The following is a 26,878-nucleotide window of genomic DNA, read 5'->3' as shown; positions in this document are numbered from 1 at the left end:
TCTGTATTACAGCAGGCCTTAAATTATTTTGAAGACAAGATCATTTGTATCCCCTGGCACTTCAGAGCTTAGCCATAGAGGAGTGAAGTAATAAGTGAAGACACATTAGTCTCAGAGGCAGTTTACCTACTGGAGAGATGTCACTGTGTAGCAAGGGCTTAATGCTGATAGACACATTAATTCAGCTTGTCAAAGCAATGCCTAGCTCTTCTTTTTTCAAAGTTCAAGTTAGCTGTGAATTTGAAAAAATCTGACACAAAAAAAAAGTTCACAAGGTAAATTATTATTACCACCTGGCACACAGGATTGAGTATTTCATTTTTATTATTTACAATTAACATGTTCGGTCTATTCAGTTTTAATTTAGTCACTGGTTTTGGTGTTTACATAAAATTGTAATATTGTTTAGAGTTTGTCTGTTGCATTTTAGTGCCTGTTAGAGTGGAGATGAGTATCAGTCATCGAAGATTCATCTCCTAATGAGAGTCTTTGTCATCTGGTCGTCCATTAAAAAGCATTTTCCTGCTCCTCTGGATGTGCCATAAATTAACAGAAACTTCTCAGTTTTTAAAAGTCAGAAATTGGTTCAGCATATCAGTTTGGCCAGCTGATGGCTAGTGGCAGATCTCTTATGAGGAAGATAATTATAGTTCTTATCCATCATATCCAATTATGCTTTTCTTTAGGAAAAACAGGGTGTTAAAAGCAGGTGATGGTTAGTAATCAGGTAATCAGGTGGATTTCTTCTTACTCTTACTGTATTTGTTAGTAGGATTTTCTTTAACTTATTCCTCCATAGGCACAGTCAATAAAAGTGAAATATCAAAATTAGAAATAAATTTACTGTATTTTTACTGTGATTATTCTTTATAAATCAAGACCTAGACAGAAGTAAAGGCAACAAGGTGCTGTCAGAACAAGAAGCTCCCCTCAGGGAAAGGGGAAAAGAGGCAACAAGTAATATGTGGCAGATGTGAACATAAATTGTTTAATGCAAAGTAGAGTGTGCACAATTCTATGGTGGTTTGAAGTATAGCATAAAATTGTTTTAAGCTGACCTAAGATTTTTTATTCAAGTTATGGCCAACTGAGCAATATACACTATTATTATTTCCTATATGAATTAAATATGTCTGAATTTAAAGCCATTAACTTTCAGAAAACTGTAAGTTGCACAGTCCCTAATAATGTCTCTTTAGTAACATGGGCCACATGACCACATTTAATTTCTTCTGCATGTTAAACACCACCTTCAGAATCCCTATTCCTGATGAAGCCTGTTTGATTTGCAGACTATCATGCATCCTTGGACCTAAGGAGGAAGGGATCTTTAAAAATAAATGTCTTGTTGCACATTTCTTTTCCTATATATCTGCCTTAAGAGTTTTGTCTTTTGGGAATGTTTCAAGTAGAAAGTTTTCTCTAAGTTTCACAGAATGAACCTGCCACTTTCAAAAACAAATGACGGAGAGGCAGAGAATATGATTTTCATGAAGCAATTACTCCCTGAAAATGATTAAAAGGATTTTGTTAAAGTATGCATCATGAAGCATGTGCATAAATCATTGCAGATTCTTGTGGCCCACATTTCAATTATATCTGTTTCCAACCTGCGATTCATTCTTAATTTTATTTTAACTTACTAGGTCTGAAAATCTTTCTCTCTTTTTCAGTTCACCTTATGCTAGTGGCTGCCCTTTTCTACCAATTCTGTTCCTCCTGTCTCTTCTTTATCCTTTTTAACAACCTGTCCCAGATTCTTCCTCTCTAATTCCTTTCCACTTCACTTGCCAGCAGTTTTTTACTTGCTCTGTTTCCTTTTAACTCCTTTGGATGAAGGCATCACTTTCTGCTCTAAGCTTAATTCTTGCTGAGACAGGGAGACACAAACCATGTCATGATATGCCTCATACATATAATGCTGAATATGGTATTTAGGAGATCCTGTGGTAGAAAACAGAACAAACTGCATCAGGAAGATGAAGGTGATTGTTTAAATCAAAGCTCTGATGATTTTATCGTGGATTGTATACATCCACTCAAGAGCAGCGCAAAATTAATGAAAAATAAAGTAATCTTGGTTAATAGTAAAAATTTGGCATAGGGCTGGGGACTGGTTGTTTTTTCTCTGCTTCACAGCCTTGTAGATATTTGCATCAGCAAAACAGAGAGTCTGGCAACAAGCAGTAATCTTAAGTTGCCTCTCTCATCAGAGCAGCCACTCACCAAATAACATTCCAAGTGGAAAATGTAAGATGTTAGCAATGCTCGAATATCTTCCCAGTGTGAAACCCACCTGAATCTGAGTAGTCTAGTCTTCAGCACCTTCAGTTATGGAAAAGTGTAGAGGGCTTGAACATAGGACTCATTACACTGTCCAAGTATTTGCTTAGTATAAGGGCATGCTCAGTTGTCATTTTAATAGTATTTGTCCATCATTTATAATAACTTTGGCCAAAGGTCTGGTCTCGGGGGATGGAGATGGTTAAATGCAGAGCTGGTTCAGCTGTATGGGTAAGTTAAGAGAGCAGTTGCTTGGCCTTATTTGATGTCAAGGAGTCAGAATGGCAAATTCTTAAATGTTATTAGCCTGTTTATCAGCATCCTAATGCAACTGTATTTTTTCCTCTCCATTTAGAAAGCTAAGAGGCAAGTGCAGCAAATACTACTCTTGCCTTCTGTATGCACTAAGAAAATGATACTGATACATTGCAAGGGCACAATGGTGAAATTCCTCTTTCCCTGTTTTGGACATAGAAGAACAATACAAGCCATGCAGTAGGTCTGAGTCATCTGGCACAGCTCAGTGTGACTCATGGTGACATTCTGTAAATACAGCAAGGGACAGCAGAGCTCACTGGCTTGCAGATATAGGAGCAAAGAGACAAAACTGAATACTTTTACAACATCATCAACTCACACCTTCGGGGTCCATGGACAACCTGCCAGGTCATGTTCTCTCAGAGAGTTTAAGGGAGCATTGGTGAGGGTTCATGCCCAGGCTGTTTTGACAAGAGGAATAAAAGAAAAGTTTGTCCACACCTTTTGCAGTCCAGCACTAACAAATCTCTGAGTGTTTTAGCATGGTTGATTACCATTTGTGATTAGAAATTATGTGGCTCCATAACCTGGAGATGGTTTGTCTGGAAAAGGTTTTGGCTTCAAAGGAGATGGGAGAGTAATAGGGTACAAAAAATTGCTTTTTTTGGGTGCGCTTGATTGCTTTGAAAGGTGGAGAGGGGTATGTTACAAGAACCATTTCTAGGATTCTTTTTCCCTTCAGAAGGCATTAGCAGTAATAATACCATCTCTAAAGTTCAAGGAATGCCATCCTAAGATGATTTGGGTCAGCAGAAGAAGGTTCAGAGCTTGGAGTTCTTTCTTGCCTTTCTGTTTGTGTGGTAGTGTATAAATAAAGGGTCCAGTTTGTGATGTCAGATTTCCACTTTAACCTTTATGCAATTTTACTACCATTTCATGGCAGCACAGCTCAGCATGGATTGTCTAGAAATTAAGCTGGTTTTTACATGTAAAAGTTTGAAGCTTTTCAAGAAAGTATGAAGGGATCAAATATAGAAATATCTGTATTTACATCATAGATATTCCTACTGGCTTTGGGCATGAAATCATTACTGGAACTTCTAGTCTAATATACACATGATACATTGTGTTTGAGGTCTTTAGTAAATCCAGTGTTTACACTGTAGCCAAGTGATTAACATTTTTGCTTGAGCTGTTTTAGACTCTCTGGTAGATTAATACTGCCTAAATTTCCTCTGATTCTGTGTTATATTTAATTCCATTGTGCACATTTGTCTATAAATATTTTAGGCTGCATCAGCTGATACTCTTAAATCAGATTTTATGTGCAAATGTTACTCTGGGTCTTGGACATATCTGACATAAAATATCTTAGGTTCTCACTTCAGGACATCTGGATCTTTCAACCAAATTTAGTAGCTATTTATGCCTTGAGAGGACCTTATCTAATGTACTTTTGGTTCAGGATCATTCATAGCTTTGTGTTATATTGAAACATGGACAAAGAGTGTAATTTGTTAATGTCATGAAGGATGAAGTTGGTTAGAAAGGGAAGCGTACACGATTTATAATAACACAAGTATTTCCTTGCTAATCCCTTGTCAGGTTCATTATCTGTAGTGCCCCAGGCAATAGTTGGCCTATCGTGAGAGTGAAATTTAACCCACAGCATGAAATTAATCCTCAAAGACTTTTGTCTACTCTTTCTAGAAATAATAAATTCAGAGTGATTTTATAAATCTCCTCTCTAGCTTTATGTAGAGGTGTTAAATTAGTATCTAAACTCCATGGAATATGTCAATCTATTGATTTACTTTTAGTTAACTAACATGAAAATGTGTGTCAAGCATAATAAAGAATTTGAAGAATTAGTGATATGTCTATTTTTTTCTTCCTGAAAACTTTTTTGCTTTCATAATCCAGAAAATTCTATTCCTTGTAATTACAGGGAAGACAAGGGTATACATATGCATACATGGATAAAACCAATCAAACTATCGTATCTGCATTTCCTAGAGTTTCCAGGTGAAATATGTATGAAATGTATATGAAATATATATGAAATAACATGGTGGGGGGTTTTATACCCTGGCTTCTGTTGTAAAGCTTGTTAGAGATCTAATGAGGGCCTGTTTCAACTAAACAAATGGATTTTTAGTCATTTTACGAAGTATGTCTCGAATCAACTGTGCAAATGCCATGTAAATCAGCTGAGGTTTTACAAAAAGAGATTTTCTTTTCTTTGTATGCAAAGCTCTTTCTGAGGAGAGAAGAGTTGAAAGTGATTTATTACTGATTGATTCAGACTTCCTTCAGCATTTTAAGAATATCATTCCTCACTCACAGCAGACTCATCTACTCCTCTGGCTACTCAAAGCTATTCATCTACTTCCAAGCTACCCATTGCTGCTCTTTACTCCTGAAGGCTGAGGTTTGGTGCTGACTTTGAGAATTGTTCCACTTCTGACAGCAGGAAGTCATATTCAATAAATGTTTGCAATTGGCCATATCATCTATGTTAAAGTCCTTCATCAAGATATTAATTGAAACTTCACGCTGTCGTAGCCCTTGGGACAGAAACCAAGTGACAAAAAATTGAACAAATGTTTCATAGTACACAGTCCCAACCCTGGGCAGGAATTTTGCAGGCTATTTAGAGGGCAATATACGAGTAGATCTGGAAATACATTTTTCTTCTGACATAAATTATATCAGTGGTGTAGACATGGAATCATTCTCTCTGCACATATTCCTTAAAAGAAAATTAGTTCCTTAAGTCACTCTGTATTTTCTCGGTGTATTTTAGAAAAGCTATTTTTGTGCACGCGTATACCCTAGTGGTTAGAAGGAAAACAGCAATTACTGGATTATAAACAGAAGTTAAACAGAACAGTCAGAAGAGGAATATCATTGAGCCCAAAAAGGACTTTAATATATGTTAGAGATGCCACTTCATATAAGAGATGAGATGTTGTATAAGTCTAGGTAACCTCTGAAAACTACATACCCTTTTGGTAGAAAGTCCTACAGAAGTGCCTCATATAAAGTTAAAAGATCTTTCTCTTACATGTTTTTAAGCAGCCTTTATTGTCAATGGCAGCTGATGAATTTAAGAATTATAATTTGACACAGTATGGTACAGTAAATGAATTCCATATATTGATTCAGATATCATTTATGTCACATTAATGCTATCCACTGAATGCAGTAGTAGAGAGAGAAGGGAAATTTGCAGAATTGCTCTGCTTGTTGATAGGTTTTAGAGATAACAAGGAAGGAACAGTTGCAGTGATAACATTGTTCATATTTTGACCAGTATCTGCCTCAAGGTTTTCCATCTGCTCAATATATCATGTTTCTTCAGCAACCACACACTATTTTATCCCACCTCTTTTCATAATTTTGCTGACTCTCTAAATATCCATCACTCATTCCCCTGTGATTGACTTTCACTATTTGCCCTTTTCTCAGACCACAGGCTCATAGGGAAAACTTCTTGCAACAAAGGCAGCAGTGTTTGTCAATTCTGAGACTGTGGTTTCTACTGCCAGTTCCAATGACAAGCTGGCATCTTGTGACCTCTAATAAATGGCCCCTAATAAATTGGACGGTGATACATCTCTTAGTTGTTAGGCAGGTTGGCTATCTGCATTTTCAAGGGAGTCTTGAAAGAGAATAGGCTCTTATTCTAATATCTGTCTAATATCTGTCCACTGCATGTAATAAAACTGGAGATTCCTTTCTGCAGACCTTTAAGGTCAGCTTTATTCTTGGAAGGGGCTCAGGCCACAAGCTGGACAAACTTTGGATTTTTAACAAGGATAATTCTGATGTACTCTGCAAAATTTAAGTACAGTAGGTCCTTCTCGTACTTCAGACTGGACACCTTTCAGACTCCACAGCGGGGAAAGTTGGCTCATACAAATAATTAGATCCCTATTTCTGTGCACAGATTACACTGCACAAAGCTTATACCCAAAATGGAGCAGCTAAACCTATTGCTAGTATCATATCACATAGAAAACCACTATACAGCTAGTTCTTTCAAAGAATCATACCATAACTTGGGAAAAAGATAACTTATGCTGTCCTTCTTTCAAATACTTGCCTTTTCCATTTGCCAGCATATGTGCTAAGAAAAAGAGGATAGGAGGGGGTATGCCTACATGTTGAACACTTAAGAGTTTACCTAATACATTCTTGCTCAGTTTGGCATTAGACACGACACAGAAAATTTACAAGGTCGTGATCCTACTCATTTTATATATAATAATACATATATATAGTAATTACCTATTAATTCTCTATAAGCATGCAGAACCGCTTTTTTCCAGCAGTCATTTTTCAACAAGCCTATTTTATTTATCAGTAGGCATTTAACAATTCAGTAATTCGGTTAGTTTTATCTCTGAATCCATGTAGCATTACAAAGATTTGACTAAATTTGTACATAGAAGAGGTACTGAATGTGGTAAGGAAACAGAACAGTAGTCCCTGAGAAATAGTGCATGGATAACATCAGAATTGCCTTTTGTTTTCTCTATTTTTCAGTCCTCAAGCTCAATATCTGAGTCAGATCAGCCATGTTAGCATAGTTTGCCTGCCTGCCTGCCTGGAGAAGAATGTGAGCAAAATCCCTTGAAGTACTTCTGTGATTATACAAAATGAAGGCGCTTTTCTAGCTTCCCACTGGTGGTTAGTGAAACAGTTTGTTTTCTGAGATAAACATCACTGTAACAGAACCTGACAATACTTCCTTGCTTTGAATACTTTCATGAACTCAAAAGGAATCATTTACCATTTCTTTTTGGAAACATAGTTTTTTAATCTTTAAGAGGCACAAGGCTGCAAGAAAGCAGTAAAATCTGCTGAAAAGTGTATCCTCCAGACTACTGCACTGATTGCTGCCCACTAACGCTTTCCTGAAATCCTCTTTTTTTCAAAAGTTGCCTTGTTTTGTACCTTTAAAATTATCAGCACTTGGAAAAGTCTTGTTAAATCTGAAAGAATTCCTGTTTCCCTTTAGACTTAACAATGTTTCAGATACTGATTAAAAAGGGAACTCTCCCTTTATTCCTGAAGTCGGCAAGAAATATTATGGAAAATTGTGTTAACTCTTGCAAATCCCTCTACAACTATAAAAGTACAAATGAGATCGTCCCTGCTGTTTCAGTCAGGCCTATGAACCTCAGAGCAATAGGATATTTATAAGAAAATTCCAGACATAGCAGTGGTGCCGTGATCCATATGACCCAAAGTTTCCAGTCTTTGTCTATCCTCCTGTCTTTAAGGAAAAACAGAGGGGCGTAAAATGAAAACTTGGAAGATCACAAATCATTGTTATGACTCATTATAATGAATGATTTGTGCGTTACTTTCTGGAGTAGTTAGGTTGAGTTCGGGGGAAAAAAGTAATGTTCTTTATAATTTTCACCACTTTAGGCCAGTTTTCAAGCAACTGTCTTTCCTGAAGCAACAACAATCTTTTTTCCACACCATCCTGGGTAATGAATGAGTTTTTTCAGCTGGAAGAGTTTGTTGTGATATAAAGGTGCAGCCTTACACGGCTGTTGTTAAGACCCTGTTAGTATTTCCATTACAGCATTATTTTCTATTATTTAAAACTGGGATGTCAAGTACTTGAAGTTGAACATTCATAGTTTTAAAAATATATTTACAAATAGGAAAATAATCTCATTGTGTGGGGTTATTTGGTTCTGGAAAAAAAAAAAAAAAAAAAAGTAACCTGACAGTTTTGTAGCAACAACTATGATTCTCCAACAGCTTTGAATATTCAAACTTATTCTTCTGACCTTGGTGTGCTACCTGCATTCTTTATTCTCCTGAGTTTTGTTTAGCATTAGTTTTTGATGTTAACTACTAATAGTATGAGTTAGAAAAATAAAAATTAATCTACTGAAGTCTGAAAATAACTGCTGTTTTTCCTCTACATTGAGTTTGTGAGAACTCACATTTTCCTTTATTTGTTTCTTGTCTTCATACAGTGAATTAATAGCGTATATTCATAGGTGTCAATGGTTTCTCCTTGCTTACTAGGGTAAATTTTAGAGTTACACCAAAAATTATTGAATGTGTTTTTATGTATCTGTGGGCTCTAAAAGAACTGGCAAACTACAATTTGAACACACAGAAAACTTTCCTTAGAACTAAGCGAATACATTTTCGTTTTGATTTTTTACAGAAGTGCACTATTTACTACTTACAGAGGTGCTCTATTTCTGATAAATTGAATTGCAGAATGCAGGTGCTCCAATATTTCACTGGTTTTACTACAAGTCATCAGAGCAGTGAAAGTCATAGTGCTTCAGAGGAAATTTCATCCTTAACTTGCTTTATTGTGTCCTACTGTATGTTAAGAATTGCTGAGATCACTCAGCACTGGTGGATAATGAATTTGATATAAGCTGTAATATTGGGGCACAGTTGGGTGGGTAAGAGCTGAGTTTCAGTCTTTAACTCAGAATTTCCTTGTTTTGCTTGTTTAAATCTGTATGTTTTCTGTCATTTGGCCATACAATTTAATAGGAAAAAAAGTAATCTTTTCATGGAAGCAGCACATGCATAATAGGTGATGTCCATATTGTGTGAATTAGCTATTAGTCATTTAAAGTGGTTTGTCTGTTAATAAGAGAGGTCATGCCAACCTGCATTTCTAAATGCCAACATTTTGAAATGCAGGGCATTTAGCTGTATTTTTCAGTAGAGTAAGTCTAGTTGTATCCTTTCCAGTACTTTAAAAATCTCAGCCACAATATATTAATGAAATTGTTTCCCTTTCAAATATTTTCCAGCACAAAACTAACACTTCTTTCAGCAACTCACAATTTGATTTTGGCTATTCTCCTCTGAAAATGAATTTGGCTTTCTGTGTTTGACCATTTCTTTCCTTTGGGGGAAAAGATATTTTTTGTTATCTTTCTTACTTTGACCATAGGGAGTAAGTGTAATGTACATTTTGTCGTGGTTTGAAAATTTTTGGTGCTAAATCATTTTAATACAAAAAAACCCAAAAAAACCCAAAAAAACCAAAAAACCAAAAAAAAAAAAAAAACAACAACAACAACAACAAAAACACCCCAAAACCCCACAAAAACCAAAAAAACCAAACAGCAATACATTCAGCTGTGATGGAATTGATCTCATCAAAGAACTTAAAATGTTAAGGAATACTACAAAATATTGAACAACCCACCAAAAAATCCTCCTCCTGCACCTTCATGCCAGAAAGCCACAGAAATTCTTTTACCTTCTCAGAAGTGCTGTGAGATTTCCATAATGGACACTGAAATCAAAGCTTTGTTGAGAAAACTGAGTAGAAGTACTTGGCCCTTTCTGTAAAAATTGTAGAAGAACATTGCTTTTTCCAGTGGCATGTAGATCTTTACTACATTTTCTGAAATTAGAAGGGTTTTAGAACAGTGCTTACTGTTTGTATTTCAGCGATTGTCCAGTAATGACCAGTAAGTGGTCATTTGAAGCCTTTCTATGGCTAATCAGATACATGCTTGATTTTACAATGCTGTGTTGAGATTTGCCTTTGCACCTCTTTGGAGTAATGGAGAATATCCATACCTCTTAAAAGGGGCAAAATTACTCCTTCAACCTGGTATCACTTAACTGATGGGTGAAATGTTCAAACCTACATTTAAATTTTTTAACAGCTCTAATTTGCAGAGGCTCAGTAAAGGGTCAAAGATCGCAGTAATGTCACAGGACACAAGAATTGCTTTCCAGCAAGAGGTCAAAAGAGGATATACATTTTTGTAATAGAAGCTAAACTGAGATTAAAAAATTGACACTTTTTAAGCAGGCACATGATTTCACACTAAAATCAGCCAAACCAAATTCTCATTTTCCCCTGAACTGAGACTGCATACTGGGGTCTTAATATAATTATCATATAATGTATGATTTCTTGTGAAATGTCTTCTAGTCATTATATTCCTCATCAGTTTGTCCATTGTTTCTCTATAAGCTGTTTTGAAGAAAAACATGTAAGACTTAAATCAAAACTAATGAAAACCAGATTTCTTCTGTTGATGGCTTAGGCTATGAGTGGCTGTTCATACTTAAAATCATACAAATAGCTCCATCATCTCTGACAATACAAAATTATTCCTTGTGGTGCCATTTTGAATGATTTATCCAGTTTAGATAAGGCTCAACAAAGTCCGTAGATTTTTTTTTTGGGGGGGGGGGGGGGGGGTTTGCTTTCACTTAGGAAATAGAGAATACAAAGGTTTCAGAAATAAACCATCACCATAAAAAACAAAATGTTATTTTTGCCATTACTGGTTTCTTCAGATTCTTTCACCAGTGTAACTAAGTGCCTTATACACAGGAAGACGTAGACGGGAAACACAAGTAGTGCTTGAATTTGTCTATTGCTTTTGCAGTTGGCACATCCTGGTTGATCTTGTTGTGTTAAGACCACATGTATTGCACAATCCTTCACACCAAACGCTGCATAGTCTTCCAAATATCTGTCCCTTTTATGATCATTGCTGTAACTTATGTTGTGCTCAGAACTTGTATCTAGGCAGCCAAAGCAAAGTTTTAGTGACAGAATTGTACTTTGTACATAGCCGCAGCACTGGCAGATCAGAGTGGGGTTGTTCCTGCTCTGGCAAGGACTTGTGGATAGGCTTTTCACACAGAAGAACACTGGAGACATCTCTAGAGGATAATAAAAATATGTATTATTTTCAAGTCCTTAACTGTGAGGAAAGGCTTGTACTTTCAAGGAGCTCGTAGAATCCCACAGCTGCCAGTTGTATCAGGGTCCTTGGAAACACAAGAGCCTTACAGGCCCTGGAGGCTAGGGGGAAAGACAGGCAGCTCTTGCTGTGCATGTGCAATAAGTGGGGAGGCTCCAGCTTGGTTCCTCAATCCATATGTTCACCTTGTAGTGAAACATGAAATCAAGTGTTCTCAGCATTTTTGTCCATGAAATAAAACAGAACTTGCACATTCAGGAGGTTTCTCTGAATGAGTTTTAGCGTGGAATGAAAAGGTTTTGGTTTTCACTAATTTTGTTGTTGTTGTTTAGAACTAGCCCTCCACATACAGTCATTGATGGAATTAGATTATTAAAATATTTATGGTTTGAACTTAGTTTCTGCTGAATTTCTTCCTTGGGAAAACATGAAATTATTCATATATAAGTGCTGTGACTAGTTATTTTTGTTATTCTTTTGCAATATTACCAGGTTAGATCTGCATGAAACAGTTAATGAATTAGTGTGACCTGCTTCTGGTTATTTTTTTCATGAATATTTTTTAAAACTACATGTAAAGAACAATTTCCTTCTAATGTTATAGCTACTGTATGTTTGTCCCATGTACACAATGGAAGAATTAATGCAGGAGAAATAACATCAGAAGAGTTCTTCACTAGTAGCTGAAAAAAATACAGCTTCATTGTCTAAAATATTAAATAAATAAAAAATATTTTCTGTACTGCATTCTTTTTCCCACTGATATTTTTGATGGAATGACATGCTGCTTAGCTTCAATATAAAAGCAAGAGAGAAGGGAAAGTCATCTAGGAAAGGAATAGGAAGTACAGGAAAGGTGAAGTTCTTCTAAGCAAAAGTGTACTTTTTTCTGGTCTAAAAGTAAGAGTCACATTCAGAAAATTGGCTGAGCGTATAAGTGAAGCACCTAAGCTGGTTTTTTGAGACTGCGGTTTTTGTAGTCAATGATGCAGTTCATTCAGGGAAAATATTTGTTAAAAATTCTAAGTTCAGAGTAAGCTATGGATGGTAAGTTCTCATCATTGAGGCTGTAAGAGTTTAGGCCAAGTGTTTTATGAGGGTTCAGATAAATTGCTTTTACCCAATCTAAAAGGAAGCAACAGCTGGTGATGGTCCTATTGCATCCAATTTGATCAGAACAGCCATTGTGTTCCATCTAAATTCTGCTGTGAATTGCTAAGTCTGTTGTTGATCCTCTGTAACTTTTACTATGAATGTACCCTTATTCAGATGTGGGCTGTTACTCCTGTCTCATCTGCTGGTGGTGGTCCTTCCTTTTGCCCTACTTATTTTTCATGGCAGTTTCTGAGGTATTTTTCTCAGAGACAAAGTACAAATCAGATAGCAAGAGAACAGACCTGGATTGCAATAAGGCAGAGATCAGGTATGAAATGGACACGTTTATGAGGTGCAATGTTTGATAAACACATCTGTCAATGTGAGAAATCATCGGTTTCTGTTTGGTAAGTTTTTATTTTATCATCATAGTTGATAGTTGAAAACTGATATAAAAATCAGCTCTGCAGAGAAAGCTTTCAAGGTATCTTTACAATTATATCCATTATTACTATTCTTTTATTTTTCTTATTAAAAAGCCCAACAAATTCCTCCAAAATAAGGGGTGAATAAACTTAACAAGCTTCATTAATTCCAACAAAATGAAATAAATTGTGATGAATTTTAAAATAATTTTTCATAATGCTTTGATTCTGTTTTATTTCTGTAAAGATGAACTGTAAGAAAATCCAACTACAAAAATCTGACTACCATAGATTTCAGACAAATCTATGGCTAGGGTGGAGAATGACTGGAATAAGTTCTGTTCTTTAACTGTTCTTTATGTTATTTTAAGTTACTTTAATTTGAAGTTACTTTGTTACTTTATTATATCCCTATATGCTTTTCACAGTTAAATAATCATCATAGCAATGCTAAACACTCAAAATATGACCTCTGCAGTAGCAAAACTTGTATCTTTTGCTTAAAATATTTAGGCTTTTTTTGGTTTGAAAAGTAATATTCAGCTCTTTAACAGCTCCTATGATTTACTGTTAAAATAAGTGGCAGAATCATACTCCCAACTCAGTTATTATCCTGTAAGAAACATAAGCAACTCAAAGAACTTGAGCCAAAAAGTGAAATAAATTATATTATTGAGGTCCATTTTTCAGTCCAAAGTTTTGCATAAAATTTAAGAATCAGGAGATATCACTCATAGTAACACCTGAATAAATGTTTAACTTAACAAATCAAAATCTTTTAAAAATATAATGCAGAGGGTTTTTTTATTATTATAAGCATGTGAACTGTTAAATAATGTATATTTATATAAAATTTCAGACTATACATTTCTTGTCTACATATGAGGGTGGGTAAATACAGTAGGCGTATCTAGAATCATGGGAATCACTGAAAGAGCAAAAAAAGCCATGTGTGTTTTCAGTTTTCCAAAAACTGTACATTTATTTAAAAGCTGTTTTAGATTAAAAGCTGCACAGTTATTTTAATTAGTTTTGTTGTTATGCCATGTAATTATCTTCTTTATAGCATCTAAATACATCAGTTCCTAAGTTTATTTGCTTTGGTACTGCACAAACCCCAACCATGAATGGAAATGTTAGAAGTTGTATTCAAAACTGAGAAGAACATATGATAAAATCCCACTGAAATGTGCAGAGAAGGAAAATACAGCTAAGGCTGCCACTCCTTGGCAAGCTCTGCAGCCTGGTATAAAGCTTGGTTCTCTGAGTCAGTGTTTTTCTTTCCCTCTGAACCCTGTGGATGAGAAACTAGTCAGCAGCACTGCATAAAAACAGCAAGAAATTCTGGAATTTATGCATGAGGGTATAGTCTTTGCAATCCCAGTGGCAAGAGTTTGATGAGTCTAGACTGCTTCATATCACATTGTGGTGGTCCTACATAAATGGGACTTAAATGCTCATTATGTGCTTCAGTCTAGATCTGAAAATACTGATTTCTTCCTTTTAGATTTTAAGATGACTGTAACAAAGTCAATATGAATTAGAAATCTTTCTCAAGCTCAGATCAGTAAATAAAACTGGGAGGATTTTTAGGTAACGTTGTGGTAAACAGGTTTTAAACACTATATACCTGGATAATGTAGTAGCAGACATGCATAAGACAACTTTGATGGGATATTCAGCAAACATGAACAAAAAATCTATCAAATTATAGAGGGATATGAGAGAATTTTTTTTTTCGTAAAGCACATGCATCTATTTGTTCTTCTATAGATATTGGTTCTATTAGAAAAGACAACCTGGAGAACTTTTGCAATAGGAATAGGGCTGGAAAAGCATGATCTGGACTGAGGATTTTGTTGAACTAGAAAGGAAAAGCTGGCTATTAAAAAAAATCAACAAGGACTGTGAGGAGTTAGGCATTGGAAACAGATGCATATGTTTATGTAGAGTCATTGCTCTACAACATGATGGATCACTTGTTAAACGATAAGTGGTTCGGAGAACTGGTGAAAGAACTCAAGCGTCTTCTACATTATGGAATTTCAGGCAGAGCCCATTGAGACTTATTGATCAAGGACTGTTATAACCATAAAAAAAGTTCTCTCTCATGCTAGTAAAATAACAATAATTCAGGTTTATTCATTTCACAGGTAGAAGTTTTAGTGCCGATTAGTGTGGATAAGTTAAAATATTTTCATGGGTTTAGATCATCAGTTTTCAATGCCTTCTGAACAGACCCCAAAACCTCAAATAGTTTTACATGGTTCCCACTTTTTAGAGAGGTCTCAACCATGTGTCTTCTGCAGTAAACAGGGAAGGATACCAATGTTCTCTTCTTAAACATTATCAGGGCACTTTTGTGTCTGATTAAACTACTGCAAAGGTACTGTTCCTTCAAAGGGGACATGGAAGACCAAGCCCTTTGGACTGCTGCTACAAGCCAGCAAAGGAAAATGTGAGGTCCCTCATGCCACGGGAGGTGGATGTGGGAACTGCAAGGAGCCAACGGGGCAGGCAGTAAATGCCTTGACTGGTCCCAAGTAGGAAGAGGCAACCTGGTATGCAAAGTGTGTCCCACAACTCTGTGAGCACTGTGGTGGTGGGAGCGCTCAGCACCACAGCATTCTTCCCAGAAAGCCAAGAAGCAGGAAAATGACAGGGGAGGAAAGTTAGCCTGATACAGTAAACACACAATATGTTGAAGTGTCCAGCGGCTTCTGACACTTCTTGGATGCTGGTAGTGAGTAGGAGGTCATCCATCCCAGCCCTGGAAAAGCATTTCTGCACATATGGCTGTTCAGTACGTCACTGAGGGCTGCCTGCCATCACACTTCAAAATTATTAGATCAGAAGTTAGTGCTCCAATGGTATTTAGAGGGGAATTTATCTTTTTTTGGTCTAGCAAAAGCTAAAAGGATACAAGGCAGCCATCCAACTTTCAAAAATGCATGAAATTCAGTGGTTTTATAGTGCTTTTAGAAAGGAACGGATTTGAAGCAGAGAAAGCCATTACATATCCCCCAGTTGTGTTCATTCCTCTAAACAATCATTAAAAACAGGCCAGGTTGAGGGTTTTTTTAAGGGAATGCTTTAGCTCTTCTGTGTTATTAAGATTACTACTAGAGGCTGCCACTGCTGTCTCCAGGAAAACAAATATACATTTTTTTTCAGCTCTTCCCCGAGCTTCTTATAACAAGTGCTGGTGTTCAATTAGCTAGTTCATTAAAAAGTTACACATAATTTTATTGAGGCAAGCAATTCTGAATCAAAGAACCCAATTCGCACATCTAGGTTGAAGCACATAATTGGCGTGTATTTTAGAATTGCTGTTAAAGCTATAAAATAGATTTACTAGGGAAGGAATGGATCCAAAAACCCTAAAGGAAGGAATATGTTATTTGTGTAACTCAGTGTTACAAATGGACTCATTTAATACTAAAATCTTATCTATATTAAAGCAAATATCTGAAATAAATGTAAAGGTTCTTTGACTTCTTATGCAAGACATTATCCTTCATCTGATAAAACATAAATTACCTACAGGATTATTGCATTTCTTATGACATTATTTTCATTATTGCTATCAAAGACGTATTTTTATTAAACCACTTAAATTTAGTTGAGAAGTTGCCAACGTGTAAGCTTTAAAACAGAATTATATAAATATGTTCACTATGTTGTTGGGATCTGTTGTGACTCTGGAATTAAACCCCAGTTCAACAAACAGTTTTGCATTCATGATTTAGTGGGGAGCCTTACACACATGCACGTAGGGCATTGCTGAGCATTTGCAGGGTTAAGAAAACTTTATTTTTAAATACTTGGAAAAAGATGCTATATTGTGAGTTTTGCAAGTTTTCTTTAAGAAAAAGAAATACTTTTTTATTTTGAGCTGAAATGTATAAGCAATCAAGTCTTAAATATATTGAAATGTGCATAGAAACTAGATTCTGTTATAATTTGGATTGCTTGACTGGCGCAATGTAAAAGCTTCTGTAGCTGATATTGCTGTTGGACTTTGTGTGATGGCATTGAAGCATTTTTCAACTATTAGCCTTCCCAAGGGGTCTTTTCAGAAAAAATGTTATGCACCAGCTCTTATTTGAGTGTAAGCCTATTGAATAGCATTCTTCTTTCTGCCAACTTGGCAGCAAGTTCTCGTGCTAATAAAAGAGGTTACCTCAGATAGAGATCCCAGATGTGCCTGAACTACTTTTATTAGGACTATGTAGGGACTCAGTGTTTCCTTCTAACTGTTTTCAAAAAAGGTGTGGACTTGCCTTCGTAATTGCCCAAAGAATTGCATCACTAGAATTTTTCTTCCTCAAATTGAACAAAATTTTAGATGTGTTAGCACAGAAATACTGATGTTCAAAACAATGAGTGCCTTTTGCCACAATACAAATGTTGACCCTACTGTATTCTGTGAGAGAGGAGAAAATTGCAGTTTAACCTTGAGTTAAAAATACCTTGGTTCGTTATCTCATATAAATGAGGTTCAGTATCGTGATAAGTAACAATTGATGTTTCTCAGAACAGCAGTATACCTATGGCATGTGTTGTACTTGACTGTAATGTGAATTATTCCTTGTAAAGAATTATTATTGTACCTAGTGATAAAATCACTATAGCAATTGCCTGATATGGGGCTATTTTAGACTGTAATTGTCAACAGAGATATTCTTTCTATTTTTTAGTGCTTTTTGATAATTAGCAGTTTAAAAAGAAGTTATGTTGTTAAAATTAATCTAAATATCTCCATTCTATTTACTTGAATGTCCCAGCTGCAGTTTTGGAACTGAAATAAATAGGATCCTCTAACTGAGATACTTAGTAAAATAATATAGTTTGTTAAACTAACTGTTGCTATCCATAAATCATAACAATAAGAAGCTTACAATCCTAAATCATAATCTTGATTTTCCTTTCAAGGCCACAAGCTTCATGTTGAAATTTTTATTGTTGTCAAAATGTGAATAGAGAAAATAAGATTTCAATCAGTATAATTCATTGCTTGCTTTTATTGTTCATCTTATTGAATTATGAAAAATGAATGGTGCTCTAGTATCTGATCATGTCTCTGCTTGACTTTTGTTGTAATTGTGTCAGATATAAAAAAGAGAAACACATGATAGTATTTCATTTCAGATTTTCAAAAGCAGGGTTTAACTCAAAGACTCACATTAGTTTCAGTGGGCTTTGGATCAGGCACAGGGTTAACAGCTTATTTTTCAAACAACTAGAAAGAGGTGTAAATGTCAAAGGTGATAGCTATACTGTGAGTTCCATAAACTACAAAAAAAGTTACTACTAAAGCTCTATTTTTCCTTGGTTTAACAGCTTCTATGAAAACAGTGTTAATAAGTATATCAGGAACAGTATATAATAATGAATCAGAGATGTAAAAAAAACCTTTAAAATTCCTTTTATATAATGATTGGAAAGTTAAAAGTGACTTAAAATCCCTGACTTCTCATGCTGTGATGTAAATTGTATTTTTTTTAGGTTCCAAATTCAAAGAGGGAAAACTGATCCAACCAGTTACAAGAGCCTGGGGGACTGTTTTAGGACTATTTTCCAACGAGAAGGGTAAGAGTATATGTTTTTAAAATTGTCAATTTTATGCGACCTTTCTTAATCACCCATTTTCCAGACATTAGATCCTCTTTATATTCCACTCTTATTTTTTTGCAATTAACGGAATTTGGCAAACGTAGTCTTACATAACGAGCACAATTTGAAAAGTCTTGATTAGTCTAAATTAGACTCATAATGCCAATTTTGGTTATTATAATATGTCAAAGAATGCACAGTTGCGTAGAGACACTGGTGCAAACCCTGCTTCAGCACCAGAGCAGGATGGCTGCATCAGTGTATTGCTGTATCTTCATTCTTGTATCTTATCCTGGTTTTCCAAATTAGCTCAGGCTGAGCGTATCATTTGTTTACAGGCTCTGATGAAATGGCATTCCCAGTTACCTGTGGCAGACAATGTGTAAGCAAAATTCCACAGCTTTTCAGTTTGAAAGAATGTGGCAAAAAGAGTTAAGTTCATCAGTGACTTGAATTGTACTGGCATCATAAGGTACCACTGCTCTAAGCCTGAGCTCCTCTAAGGGAGTTGGGTTCTGATCCAGAAAGGCAGTTAAATATAGGCTTAATTTTATGAGCAGTCCAGTTAAAGCCAGTGAATGCAATGGGATCAATCATATGCTTAAAGTTAAGCCTGTTATCCACGGGAGCTCTTTGGAAGCTAGCCTTTAATCAAGGTAACTTTAATTAGTAAATCCCAGCTTTGAGTAGCTGGCAGGATTTCCATAAACTTTTTAAATACAATAACAACTCACGTTTTTTGGGTTTTTTTAAATCCATATATCACAGAGACCTTTTTCTTTGTTGGAAAAGACCTCTGAGATCATAGAGTCCAAACTATAGATCATGAGTCTAACTTAAATATTCATCAAAATGGAACTGTTCTTGTATACAGTGGCGCAGATGATGGGTGTGGAGGCAGCATAGGTGCAGTGAGACATAGACTTCTTGCTTCCACAAGCTGCAGTGGAAAAACAGAGGTGAGATGAGCTGTGAAAATTAATAACCAGAGCAGTTGTGTTTCTTGCAGTGAGATTTAGCTTAGCTATAAATACATCCGTATAGAACTGGAGGGTTTGAAATGAGGAAGTAGGGACAAAGAAAGAAGTTTCATTAAAGTGTTGAAAGGAAGTTGTCACAGCTGCCCTTATTATTTGTAAACTCATTTTTGTTGAGAGATTGATTTTGTGTTTTTTTCACTACAATAGACATTAAAAAACTTTAAAGCTAAAAAGATTCCACACAAATTATAATCTGTGGCTTCTGTGGTTTTCTGGGCTGAGTTTATGTTAACTTTTATTGCTTCTCGAAAGAAAACTATTAAAGTATTAATATTTACAAAAATGTAGAAATATTTTTAAATAGAAAAACTAGTTTCAACATTTAAGTCAGTGAGTATGGAAAAAGTATTTATATCATCCCAATTCACTCGTATTTTTCATATCTGGCGAAAGAGTCTAAATCAAGAGATACCTTCCAAGTCAATTGATTATTCATTGGTTTTTTCCTATGGAATTCCTGTGCCCCAATACTGGAACTAAACCAGGATATTTTTAATGTTTGTAACAAGTCATGAATCTGTAAGCAGGAAAAAGAAGATGATTACATGAAAATATTGTATATTTAAATCACAATTTAGCAGTGGATTGCACAAAAATTCTGTTGGGCGAGAGCTAATACAGAGTTTTACTTGCCTGTTCCAAAAGCAGTCAATACTGATTAAAAAAAAGAAAATTTTATGAATACCTGTTTTTCTCCAGAAAAAGTTAGACAGAGGCAGAAATTCACGTTTAAATAGACATCAGTAGTAAACACTAGCAAAAATAAATGGGTTAAAAAAATCTCAGATGAACTATAATGTGAAATTTCAGATAAAAATAAGTCAATAAATCCTGGAAAACCTGTTTGACTCTATGAGTCTTTCATTCCTGTCTGCACAAATTGTCTGGTTCTCTGGAGCACGGTGATTACAACTGTGAAGGAAGTGAGGGTGGAATGTGAATTATTTTAGTTTATGGAAACCTTTAATCCTGTCCTGATAACCCATTCCGTGTGTGACCACAAGAATATGCTGAAGAGAGCCCCAAGAAAGGGCTTCACATTTAGATACTAAGCAAATGAAATCAGTTTATGAGGTGTTCAGACTCAGGTGTGTAAATGTGCGAGGAGGGTATAAGAAACTCATTTATGTCCCATGTTTATTTCATATTGGCAATATGAATCGCTCCCAATGGTTTGTGGCATTTTCTAGAAATATGTAAATATGTAAATCTGTGAAGAGCTTAGGCATAAAGTAAAGTGAAAAGAACTAAACTAAGCTTAAAAGAGTTTAGGCATCTTTCTCCAGCACTCTGGATTCCCTTTTGGCATCTCTAATTTTATGTTAAATTGACTAAAAAAAACCCTGACTAAATAAAGAAACACAGTGGGAAAAGAAGTGTTACTAATGGCCAGTCCCTGAAAATGTTCACATTTGGGAATATCACTTATGCTGATTTGTACTTACATTTTTCAGTAGTAACAACTAAGGTAAGCCAGAATGTCAAAGCCGAGTTCAGGCGAGACACTTCATTGTGCCTTAGTTTTTTGATCTTGTGATGGGGTTAAGTATGCAGAATCAGCCTAGGAAATATTAAATTTAATGAATGCATATGCAAATGTTTCATTTGCTGCAGCGGCTGTTACTGAAAATCAACAGTAGTATTATGTTACCACTGTAGCAATCTGGTGATTTCAGGGAAAGCTTCTTCATCACAAATAACAGCCAGAATTCTTTAACCACCCCTCTGACTTTGTCCTCTTTACAATGAAAAGGACAGAGGAAATAATTATGTAACCACTAACAGAACACTTTCCATTTCAAAGAATCTCAAAACTCCTTTATCACAAAACACTAGAAATCTTTTAACAAAATAAACACACAAAAATGAGGACAAAAACAAACAAAAGAAAATCAAGAGGAAAAAGTCCTACAAAAGCTCCCTTCCCCCAAACTTTGAGTGTCTCTTTAGTTGAAAATAAATTTTCTTCATGGGGAATCAAAATCTTCAAAGAAGGATCCATCCCTTGAACTCTTTTCTTGTCTTACAAGAAAATGGGAGCCACAAAACCTAAAATTTAATTGAGACTCACTAAATGGAGGCTCAGTCAAGCAGAGCATTGAAGGTCACATAATTTTCTTTTAAAGGGAGGCAGAACTATTAACTTCAGGGATTTTGTGAACTTGTTTTGGGGGCATCCAGTGACTACCAATTGCCCAGGAGCTGCAATGGTGGGAATCCTCTCAGATGATAAGCAACTTCTGCTCAGCTGGATTTGCTAGGAGCCACGCAGTAAAGGTTCTCTGGTTTCACTTATGAGATGATGCGTGAATTGACAGATCTTTGACAGTGAGGTAAACCCACCAGGAGCATATCTGTTTATTGAGGAGTGACAGCTTTATAGCCAACATAAAAATAATCTGATGCTTATTGAAGAAAATGTTTGGATACAGGATTAACTCAAACTATTAATAGAGAAAACTTTTCATTCTCTGTAGATCCTACAAATAAGATGTTAGATTGTGTTAAATGACTGATTTTTATGTCATCATGATCTTTATTGCATTTGTATTCACTTGCTTTTTTTTTTTTTGGATGGTGACTTAAGTTGGAATTTGAAATGTAGGAATAAACCAATGTTCTAGCTGCATGTATATGTTGTATCTATATTAAAGACACATGGTGTTGTGTCTCGTATTAAGAATGGAAAATTATGCCCATCTGCATTGTCTTAATCTGCAGTTACAGCATTAAAATGATGGATGCTTTTATTTCAAGTCTGTAAACAACTTTGTTCTTATAAACTTGGATTTTCATGGGCTCATAATTTTAACAGTAAATGTTCTGGCTTATAGTTGGGTTTTTTGGGAGGCACTCAGTCAAGAAACCTGTTACTTTCTCATTCATTTGTTAACTTGCCTGCAATAGGAAGGGTAGTAGAGTCCTGGATTCCGGTTTTATAATTCAACACTTCAATAAGTTACAGTTTAAAGTGCTTGTTAGCCTTTCTTAGAGCTAGATGGTCCTGGGAAAGTGCAAAACACAATTGTCATTAATTTCAGACTTCACTACTTCTGCTGAGTTATTTGATTATTTATGTTTAATTTGCTTTGGGAAGGAGCAATTACCTCCACATTTACACAGTCCAATAGCTTTATAATTATTCCTGTCTTGTTCTCAGCACCACCTTACCACTCTCTTATACCTATAATTGTCAGTATGACCACACACACCTTTTCTTTTAATAAGCAGCACCCTGACTCATACATTAATGGGATTAGGTTATAAAACTGCACAAAACTTGTCAGCTATGGGTGGAGTATGTGGGAGAACAGCCAAGACTAAGCAGGAGCTGGATCAGTACAGAGTCATCAGCAAACATGCAGAAGCTGGAGGGTGTGTGATATCAGCAATCATGCATCAATTAAGGAATTTGCTAGCACTCTCCTTTGTCTTGCCTGGTATGTCATGGTAACAAGTGTTTGAGAGACTGCAGCAGTGCTCTTGAGGTTCTCCCACCTGGCTTCAGAAGACATTTTGCTGCTGCTAATTGCCAGCAGGTCAGGGAAGGAGACTGGCAGAGTTGGCAGCCGTGCAGGCAATCACCAGTCTCTGGCACTCACCATATCATCACTGACCATTCCTGCTCCCAAAGGGTTGCACAAGATCCGAATACTGTCTTTCACCGGAAGCCTTCAACAAAATTTCCAGCCAGGAAAATGTGATATTGTCAGTTATGCCAAAAATCCCTTTTCCCAGTGTGCATTTATAAAGGAGACATTAATTTCCACTTACTGGAGGCATAAATTCTTGTGGTATCAAAAGACCAGACTTTAGGCTCTGCTTCCAGTGCTCTGAGGGAAGCAGAAGTTGTAGATTAAGATGTTATTTCACACACACACTCTGAGCTATCTGCCCCACTCCTTAGTTTCTTGTTAGCACTTCAGACCAGGAGGAGCAGAAGTGAACTTGGACCTATGATTGCTTGCTACATTCAAGAGTCTTATTTCTTAGCAGAGACTCACCTACACTGGCAGTTTCAGAAACTGTGATCTTGCAAACTGAAGTACAGGTACCTTTTCTGCCTCCACTTCAGGAACAGTAACTTCCACCTGAGCACCAACGAAAGTCTACTAGCACTTGTACTTCAAGAGAAAAAAAAAATCTATATATAGATCCATCTCTCTTCTAGTCCTTCTGGCCTGTCTCACACTTACAGACTCATAATACTTGTACCAGCCTTGTTTAAGTGAGCCTGAAGATGCTAAAAAAAAGCCCTACACCATAAAAATGTCTATCTGTATATGTCCTGATGCATCCATAGTTCATGGTATATTGATAATTTTTCTTCTTTTCATCTGTGATGTTGTAGAATTATTCTGTGGATCACATTGTTCTACACAGGCATCTTGTTTCCATGCTATTGTGTTTATTGCAGACTTCACTAAAAACCTGTAATTTAGAATATCAGAAATAATTATCACATTCCTGTGTGAAAAAATATAATCCAAAATGTAAAGTCTCAATTAAGTTATATAAAAAATTGTTGAATTGAGAACTGTAATTGAAATTATAAAGGACAATGCAGTGGCTTCAACTGGAAACCTGTGTTAAATCTGCTGGTTTTCATGCATAAAATTAATGTCTTAGGGCTGAATCTTTGAACCCTTGTTTTGCTTTGTACATCGCAAAAGAAGAAATGCTAAGTGTTAGAAAAGCGAATATTTGTATATTTTCAGGGAGCGTGAGCTTGCAAAATTTAGGTAGGGACATTGCAAGATCCATAGTACATAATTAAATTTATCAACTACGTAATCAGTACATTTATTTTTGAGCACAACACTGTTCTGCAAGTACCCTCATGCCTGTGCAGTTTGGAAGACAGGATCCACATGACTCTGTGGGAAATTGGTCTCACATATCTGAGGTGAAAAGAAAAACGATGCCATAGCATAGACTAGGTGCCCACAATCAAAGAATTTCAGAATTTCTTCAAGCTAATTACCAAGAGTTTCTTTTCATAGTCTGTTACACATATATGCAGAGTAATAGATCTTTCCCTAAAACTGTTCTTACGCCAATTACTCTCACTTTACCCCTTGGTTTACATAGACCCATGTGCAATATCTGGTCTTACTGTTTTCAGCTTTGTTTCATTGCCTCTATTTCGTCTGGACTTGTGTCTTAAAACCGTCATTTTTATTCTTACTCTGAATGGGCGCTGAGCCATAAAATTTAAATGATGATATAGCCTTGAATAAAGTAATCATAAAGAGTACTTTCATGATTAAAGAAATGCATAAAATTTGACGGACAGAACTTCCCTGATAATTTACTTTAACATATTGATTTATAATGTACTCAGAGGTTTTAGATCAAATATGGCCATGAAGGAGACATCTTTTGTGTATTTATATGAAGGTGATGTACATTATGCTTTCTTTTTTGTATATAACCATTTCTTAATCCAGTGCCACCAATTCTAAGTGGCTGGATGCTTTTGCAACACTAGTGAGTCACAAAATAAACATGATACTTGCCTGTTTAACCAGTGGGTCTCAAAACACTTTGCAGAAGAAGGAAGCACCATTATCTCAAACGTACAGATGGGATATTGATGTGTAAAGTGAGTCAAGTAGGTCTGGACTGGAGCGTGGACACAGGTGGTTCTCACAGAGCAGCCTGATACCATGTTGGTTATTTGGCCCACTGTGTCACCTTAATATGCAAGCTCCGAGGAACATGCGTTGGACACAAAATTGCGTTATTTGATACAGGTTTCTATTTCAGAAGTTTTCTGAAGGCTTAATCCGCAGCTCATTTTATGAAGTGGTTGTCTGAGGGCATACATGGATGTAGCGGCAGGTTTAGGCCTGAAGCTGGATATCCTGAGTGCAAGGCTAGCTCCCTGGTCCATGGACCAGACTGTCTCCAGAGTCAGCAGTGTTTGCTGATGTTATTGTCATGAGGTTCTCATCATCCTATTCAAACAAGAATTCTCTGCTCCTGACTGGAGGTTCCCTACCCCCATCTTCATATGTTAACACTTGAAAACATAAAAAATGGCTTTGGAATGTGAAAAACTTTATGTGTGTAGCTGTCTGAAATAAAGTGAAGTTATAGTGGTGTAACTAAGGGCAGCATTTGACTAACCACATTTTTATTACTGATGGACCCACATTTTACTTGCAAAATTTAATCTGGTATATATGGCAACGCAGTAAACAAGAACACTCTTTAAAAAGGAGTATCACTTCTGAGAATCGTGTGCTTTAAAGATGAAACACATGTTTATTTATTTCCCATAGGAACAAAACACAATAAAATCATGTAAATCTTAAAAGCATCTTAGAAGTAAACGGGCCAGACGTTAACTGGCATTAGTTGTTATCATTTCCTAAGGCCACCGGAGCTACAGTCACACTGGGTGTCTGATCTGCATTTTTTAAAGGCTCAAGTTGTTGTATTTTTTTTCAAGTATTTTCATAATCATATAGTTTTAACCCTAAAGATATGATGTCTCAAGTGTCTGTTTTCTAATACTAGAACATAAATAGAACTAATTATAATGTTAGTATTTAGAGCAGTAGCTCCCTGGAATCAGATGACTGCATCATAAGATGCTCATATTAAAGAAGTAGGAAGATACCTACAAGAATTGTTTGCAATCCATTTTAATCTATCTACTCAGAAGGTCAACGGAACGAAATTGTTTAATTCTTATTATTTTAACATCCAAAGATATTTGTCATTTTGCCCCATTAGGTTCCTGATGGTTTCAAACATCATATTTAAATAGACCAATGTGATAATTTTGCTTATGATAAGCCTTCTATTAGGTCTAGTGTGTGGCAAACACCATATTATGCTTTGTCATCAAATTTGCTGAATGTGTTTATGTTCTCTGAAAGTAAAGACTATGTCTGCTAAATTTGGTAGCCCAGGAGGATGGCCATGAACTTCCCCTGCTCCAGTAACTGGTTCAGTGTGAAAGACTGCAGTGTTTCACAGAGGTGAACTACTATGGCATTCGCTGGTGCTCCAAGCAGAGGTTAGTTCCTGGAACCCTGATGAAGACATTTCTGCCGGGCGCCGTTCTCCTCACTTCTTCCTCACATGGTGCTGCCTCTGAGCCCTGAAACCTCCGAGCCTCGTGCCTCGGAGCTGCTGAGCTGAGAGCCACCTAGAGTTAGAAAACTGCGAAGAGCTCATACAGGCTGTGCCGTACGTGTTGTCCTCCTCCTTGGCTTCCTTGGCTCCCCTAGGGCTGTACAAAAATTTCAGCTAGTGAGAATCTTTCAGGCCAGGAACCAAGCCCCCCCCAGAGTCTAGTCACAGCCAGGGCTGCATATCCCCTGAACAAAGATTTCAGGAGTTACTGTTAAATGGTAAATTAAGCTTAAGCCACACTTTTGGATCGTGCTGCTTTTTGTAGATCTGTCCC

At 36.2% G+C, this 26,878-nt stretch overlaps 1 protein-coding gene across 1 annotated transcript in view; it reads left to right on the top strand.

The window, feature by feature from the left end:
- The window catches only part of SLC25A21 (solute carrier family 25 member 21), a 235,563-nt gene that overhangs the window by 158,947 nt on the left and 49,738 nt on the right, over nt 1-26,878 (top strand). The window contains exon 3 of the mRNA XM_066188453.1: nt 18,308-18,391. Within this exon, the coding sequence (XP_066044550.1) occupies nt 18,308-18,391 (84 nt within the window). The remainder of the gene's footprint in view (nt 1-18,307; nt 18,392-26,878) is intronic.

This window comes from Chamaea fasciata, unplaced genomic scaffold (assembly GCF_029207755.1).
Source record: "Chamaea fasciata isolate MVZ Bird 193981 ecotype frontalis unplaced genomic scaffold, bChaFas1.0.hap1 SCAF_7, whole genome shotgun sequence".
NCBI classification, from domain to species: Eukaryota; Metazoa; Chordata; class Aves; order Passeriformes; family Sylviidae; genus Chamaea; species Chamaea fasciata.
Note: the sequence above shows the minus strand (reverse complement) of the source record. Positions and strands in the feature narration are given on the sequence as shown.